This window comes from Cyprinodon variegatus, unplaced genomic scaffold, assembly GCF_000732505.1.
Source record: "Cyprinodon variegatus isolate N-32 unplaced genomic scaffold, C_variegatus-1.0 Scaffold58, whole genome shotgun sequence".
In the NCBI taxonomy this organism is placed as follows: domain Eukaryota; kingdom Metazoa; phylum Chordata; class Actinopteri; order Cyprinodontiformes; family Cyprinodontidae; genus Cyprinodon; species Cyprinodon variegatus.
Genome location: NW_015150511.1, coordinates 508114 through 514771, shown reverse-complemented (window position 1 = coordinate 514771; position 6658 = coordinate 508114). Strand labels below are relative to the sequence as shown.

The 6658-nt window shown below is 39.1% G+C and overlaps 1 protein-coding gene across 1 annotated transcript in view; it reads left to right on the top strand.

Moving 5' to 3' along the window:
* LOC107082654 (equilibrative nucleoside transporter 1-like) overlaps positions 1-6145 on the top strand; it is a 26645-nt gene extending 20500 nt beyond the window's left edge. The window contains exons 9-12 of the mRNA XM_015371440.1: positions 2802-2910; positions 3008-3093; positions 3206-3405; positions 5714-6145. Of these exons, the coding sequence (XP_015226926.1) occupies positions 2802-2910; positions 3008-3093; positions 3206-3405; positions 5714-5825 (507 nt within the window). The 3' untranslated portion in view covers positions 5826-6145. The remainder of the gene's footprint in view (positions 1-2801; positions 2911-3007; positions 3094-3205; positions 3406-5713) is intronic.
* The last annotated feature ends 513 nt before the right edge of the window (positions 6146-6658 follow it).

The window sequence follows — 6658 nt, the reverse complement described above, 5'->3', positions numbered from 1 at the left end:
CTAGAGATGGTTGTGCGTGAAAATCCCAGTAGATCAGCAGTTTCTGAAATACTCAGACCAGCCCTTCTGGCACCAACAATCATGCCAAAAAAGTCACTCAAATCACCTTTCTTCCCCATACTGATGCTTAGTTTGAACTGCAGGAGATTGTCTTGATCATGTCTACATGCCTAAATGCACTGAGTTGCCGTTATGTGATTGGCTGCTTAGAAATTAAGTGTTAACGAGCAGTTGGACAGGTGTACCTAATAAAGTGGCCGGTGAGTGTACATTCAAAAGCAGACAGGAGTTGGGCTCCACTTGTTTGTTACTCAGAGAAACTCTTTTTGCTCCTCAATACCAAAACAATTAGGAAAATTGTACGCTCCAACTCTGGGAACAGTTTGAGCATGATTTCAATTTCAATTTATCTTTATTGTCATGGTCACAAGAACAACGAAATTTAAAAAGGTGCCATTGATCGATCAGTGCATATGCTTAAAAAAACAAAAACAAAAATAGCAGTCACCACCATTTACACATAAAATAAGACATAAATAATAACAATAGTACATTCTCACACACATTATCCATGACGATTAATGGTTATTTTTGGTTGCATTTAGTTTTGTTATTGCGGTCGGGTAAAAACAGTTGAAAAATAAAGGTACGTCAAAATCAGAATCAAGTTTATTGCCAAGTAGGTTTGCACTTTGACTGGATGTTGATGGTGCAGACAAATTACATATATATACAATATAAAACATACATAAACCCATTGAAAAGAGAGTTTCTGGCGAAAGAACCTGGAATGCTAACTTTTGGGATTTGGAGAATGTTTTTTTTAATGATGCACAATATCTGGTCTTCTATAGTGATACTAATGATACTACTAATACTAAAAATGATAATAATATTAATAATAACAAATCCCACGGGATTTAAAAAGCAATTTAATCCAAGCTTACTGTGTCCACATACAGTGAGGAGGACTATATGGTCCTAAAACATGACTGTTAGGTTAATTGGCTTCTCTGAATCCTCCTTAGGTGTGAGTGTTTGTGTGAATGGTTGTTTGTCTCTGTGTTGCCCTGCGATGGACTGGCGACCTGTCCAAGGTGTACCCTGCCTCTTGCCCGTAGACACCAGCACCCCTCATGACCCCACATGGGATTAAGCGTGTCAGAAAATGGATGGATGGATTGACCGTGTTTCAACAGCTAAACGCCTTTGTAACAATAACAAGCCACTGCTCACCACAATACAAAGACTCTTGTTAAGGTGTTCTGTGACATCTGTATAAATGCAGACTTTGGAAAAAACAGTGTGCTGGTGTTAATGGACCGGCATTCACCACTGTTGATCACTACATTTTGCTAAAGTACTTGGAAAACTGGATCGGCCTTTCTGGTCCAGCACTGGGCTGGTTTAAATCCTTTTTTGTGTCAATAGGTAACTTTACATCAAAAACCAGAAAATTCACATGTGGCGCTCCCCAAGGATCCACCTTAGGGATCCTATACCTATTCAATATCTACTCTCCCCCAGACTCATATTTTAATAAATCACAACATAAGTTACAAAAACTATGCAGACGCCACCCAGCTGTACATCACTATGTCACCAGGTTACTATGAACCTATTCAAGTTCTAGATAAATACATTGAAGAAAACAACACATGGATGTGCCAAAATTTTCTTCAGCCAAATCAAAACCGAATTGAAGTAAAAGCTTTTAACTCAAAAAAGAGCTTTAAAAAGTTAGCACCCAACTTCAGTTGATCCAGCTAGAAAGCAACAAATAAGGCTCTAAATCTAGGTGCAGTGATGGACTCAGACCTGAACCTTCAGAGGCTCATAAAGACAGGAACAAATTCAGCCTTCTATCACCTAAAGAACATCTCCACTATTAAAGAACTGATTAATGTTTAACCAGGGTGGAGAAAAATGTATTCACACTTCGGGTTTTAACTTTAAGATGATGTGAAAGTCAGCTGCCTGCATCCTCACTAATATTAAGAAAATAGAGCACATCACCCCAGTGCTAAAATCATTACACTGGCTTTCTGTATCTCAGAGAATAGACAGATTTTTTTTAAATCAGTCTATAAATCATTAAATTTCTTAGCTCCAAAGGCTTTCTGGCTCCATCCTACTTTGCAGAACCCAGACCAAACTGGAAAAAGCAGCAATTAGTTCTTATGATCAACTGATCTGGAATGAACTCCCAGAAAACTGTGAATTTCTGAAATCCTCAGTTGCTTTAAATGAAGATCAAAGAATAATTTTGACGGTGCAATCTAAATGTTATTAGTTGTTTTCAGTATTACCTTTGTACCATTTTCTTAATCCTTTTGTCTTATTTTAAATATTTTATCAAGAATTTCATGTTTTTTCTAATATATAATCTACTTTTTTAATATTTCACTTTTATTCTCTTCAAACATTTGTGTTGATTATATGCCACTGCAATATAGTTTTCTATTTCTCATGTACAGTAGAGCACTTCAATTTTTTCACACCCGTGAAATGTTTTAGATAGATGAACTTTCCTTAACTTGCCTCAAAATCTGATGGAAAAGAGTTATAGGAGAAATGTTAAACCAGCCAATGAATAAAACTTTCATTACAATTTAACATTTTTTCTTGTTGATCTGCAGTATTGTTTTTACCTTGTCGTTGTAAAAAGATGCTGAACATTTCCCACCAGTGTTTGCACACAAACTAACATCAGAAATGCTGTAACTTTTGCCCCTTAAGCTCTGGATAACATGTGACCTTTTGAACCTGAGCTCTTTTTAACCTGAAGTTTTGATCCTCAGATTTGGGTCCTGGCGTTGTCGGTCTGCTGCACCTTCACCGTCAGCATCGGCATTTTTCCTGCCATCACCTCTGACACTAAATCCACTCTTGCTAATGGAGGCCCCTGGGGTTAGTCATCCCTCCCTGTTCACATGACCTCTTACACATCTGCCTCAGGTGTCAACTGGCTCTCAGGGTGATTGACCTTCCTGTTTGCCCTTCCCAGAGCGATACTTCATCCCTGTCAGCTGCTTCCTGCTCTTTAATCTGTGTGACTGGACTGGGCGGAGCCTAACAGCTGTATGCATGTGGGTAAGTTACTGACTGGTTGGCGATCTTCTATATTCAATCAATAACCTGATCAGTTACCAGTCGACGGCCAGACTGATTATCAATAAGCTCATGACATTTTTTCTCTCTGCAGCCAGGTAGAGACAGCCTGGTCCTCCCCTTCTTCATTGTGGCTCGGGTGCTCTTCATTCCTCTCTTTATGCTGTGTAACGTTCAGCCTCGCCTCCATCTGCCAGTCTACTTCCAACACGATGGCTACTTTATCGCCTTTATGGTTCTATTTGCCTTCAGTAATGGCTACCTGGCCAGCCTCTGTATGTGCTATGGACCAAAGTAAGAAACCGACAAAACACACAGCTAGAAAAATCTAAAAGTTGTTGATTAGAAATCCACGGGGATGAGAGTAAAATAATCTTCCCATTTTTCTCCCAAGACCTTCATCTGAATATATTTTCTGAGAGGTTTTATAAATTCTTAACATTTTAAATAAATTATATCAGATATCAGTCGGGCTGCTCAGTGGCGCTGTGGGTAGCGCTGCTGCTCTGCAGCAAGAATATTCTAGGTTTGGATCCCAGTCCGTCTTTCTGCATGGAGTTTGCATTTTCTCCCTGAGCATTTGTGGGTTCTCTCCAGGTTCTCCGGCTTCCCTCCACAGTCCAAAAACATGACTGTTAGGTTAATTGGCTTCTCTAAATTCTCCTTAGGTGTAAGTGTGTGCGTGAATGATTGTTTGTCTCTGCCAGGTTACACCCTGGCGGACTGTCCAGGGTGTAAATTACGGTGGCCCTGAAGTGCAAAGTGCAACTACAAATCTAAAAGCGCAACTACATTAAGGAAATCGCAACTACATAAAGCAAAGTGCAACTACATTAAGAAAAACAAAACTACATAAAGCAAAGCACAACTACATTAAGGAAATCGCAACTACATAAAGCAAAGTGCAACTACATTAAGAAAAACAAAACTACATAAAGCAAAGCGCAACTACATTAAGGAAATCGCAACTACATAAAGCAAAGTGCAACTACATTAAGAAAAACAAAACTACATAAAGCAAAGCGCAACTACATTAAGGAAAACACAATTACATTAACCTACCGGAAAAGGTAGGTACCAGTGGGAAACATGAGACATCGCTGATTGGACGACGGCGCCGTTTGACCCTTGAACCGGAAGTTGCGTCGTCTGAACAGTCCAGCTTCTTTTAAGTGTGTCTTCAGTGTACGCAAACTAACTGAAATTTCGTGATTAGTCTTGAGCATATCCAGTATCACCTCGTACGTATGTCCTGATTCAAAATAGTCCTGGGTAACGGCAGCTATGTTTGGGGCGCCGACAATATCCATGTTTTCAAAAGCCGCCGCAGGCAGAATGACTTCCGGTTCAAGGGTCAAACCGCGCCGTCGTCCAATCAGCGATGTCTCATGTTTCCCACTGGTACCTACCTTTTCTGGTAGGTTAATGTAATTGTGTTTTCCTTAATGTTGTTGTGCTTTGCTTTATGTAGTTTTGTTTTTCTTAATGTAGTTGCGCTTTTAGATTTGTAGTTGAAGTTTGCACTTCAGGGCCACCGTAGTGAACCGCCTTTTGCCCGTATTCAACTGGAGATGGGCACAAGCACCTGTCGAGACCCCACTTTGGATAAGCCTGACGGAAAATGGATGAATTTCAGATGAGAAAATCCTGCAACCTAGATGTGGAAGCAGTGGAGTTTTCCTTTTAGGAAGAAACAAATGATGAGATTTGGTATTCTGTCATTCAGTTAGTGGGTTTTATATGAAGCAAATCCCAAATGAAATAAAACAAACAATGAATAAAGTCAAGCTTAAAAGGAACTCATAAGTCTGGCAGATCTAGATTTTTAGTGGGGGTTTTTCTATCCAGGACATGTACAGAAGGAAAACGTGGCGGTATGTTTTAAAACATGATGTAAAAAGAGGAACCAAATTATGTAAGGAAAACTACCTTAACACAACACCGGTGCAGAGGGTCAAGGTCAAGGATCTCATTCTGGTCTGGCGTGAATAATTATGTGGGCAATTTATTGCCGCATGTAGCCGACTGATCATTTCTTTGATTAGAGTTAAGCCATACTTTTGAATTCTGCCTCACAAACAGATGTGTGCGCAGATTAGTCTTTGCTTTTATTTAATGGCTACTTTTTTGCCTGCAGGTGTGGCATCAAAATTAGGACTCGAAAATGAAATATTTGATTTCTAGGAGAAACTGAAATTTTAGAAGTGGATCCAATCGATTTTTAGTGCCAACTCTACTCTTGGAGGCTGACACGTGTCTTCCTGTCACTGGGATCACCTTTAGAAAGTATTTAAGTTTTTTCAACTTTGCTTCCCTTCACAGCTCAAATCTTATAGAGCGGCGTCCTTGTTCCTAAAAGGGCAACATTAACATATTCCAAAATAATCTGATTGGCTTTTAGGAAGAAGCCAATGAGATATTTGACATAAAGCAATAATGTATATAATAAGTCTGCTAAATATTTAGCAATATAGCTGAAAGCAACCAGACATTGTACATTTTCTAAAATTGAAGTAGATTGATGTGGCAGACAATGTATATATATAAGTTTCAAATATTAATATTACGTCTTACACTGACATTTTGCTTTGATGTCCTGCAGGAAGGTTCTACCTCATGAAGCGGAAACAGCTGGAGCTATAATGGCTTTCTTCCTGTCTCTGGGTTTGGCTTCAGGAGCTGCTGCCTCCTTCTTGTTCAGGGCACTGGTCTAACTGGGACACCTTCATATTAATCTTTTTTTTAATGTACTGGACTTTATTTTCTACCTTAAAGCGATTCGTCTTAACTTGTTGACTGTTATACTGGGTATGACCAGATGAAGATCTGTTGGCTGATATAACAAGGATGAACATACGGTAATGACGTATTTTACACCTTTTCTAATGATGGTGCTGTTTATTATGTATTTTTTTTAAGTATATTTAAATATTTTAAACTTGGAACATTATAAACTGTTCCAGAATCCAAAGAACGTCTGATATTTAACATCAAGCCTACTATATCTTTAAAAGTAATTTTCATCAGTTTGAAATCAGAGTGTTTAAAAGTGCAAATAAATAAATCTGAATGGCAAAGACAGACTTAAGAAAAAGAATGAATCAAACATTAATAACAAAGAAAGAAAAAAAGAGTAAAAAAACAGAAACATGAACATATAGTTAAAAAAGAAAACAACAGTCCATATAAAGAAGAGATAAAACATATTGCTGAGTCCTGCTTTAATCACAACTACCTTCCAACAAAGTCAAGATTACAGAAAACTCTCAACAGTCTGTCATGAAATGAAGACAGATGGACCCAGTATTCAAGGAGAGAGTTGGAGAGAGTTGGTCACTTACCTGTCCAGAACAAGAATGTTCCCAAGTGCTGCAGTCCCAGAGGTCATGCTGGAAGCCGATCCTGGTGAGGGATCCAGAACAGACAGGAACAGACAGAGCAAGCAGAATCAAGATCAGGCAGGAACAGAAACAGGTGGCGGGATCCAGACTTCCAGGCATCCACAGGCTCCCAGGAGGGTTCAGAGTCTGACTGGGACCAGAAGCAT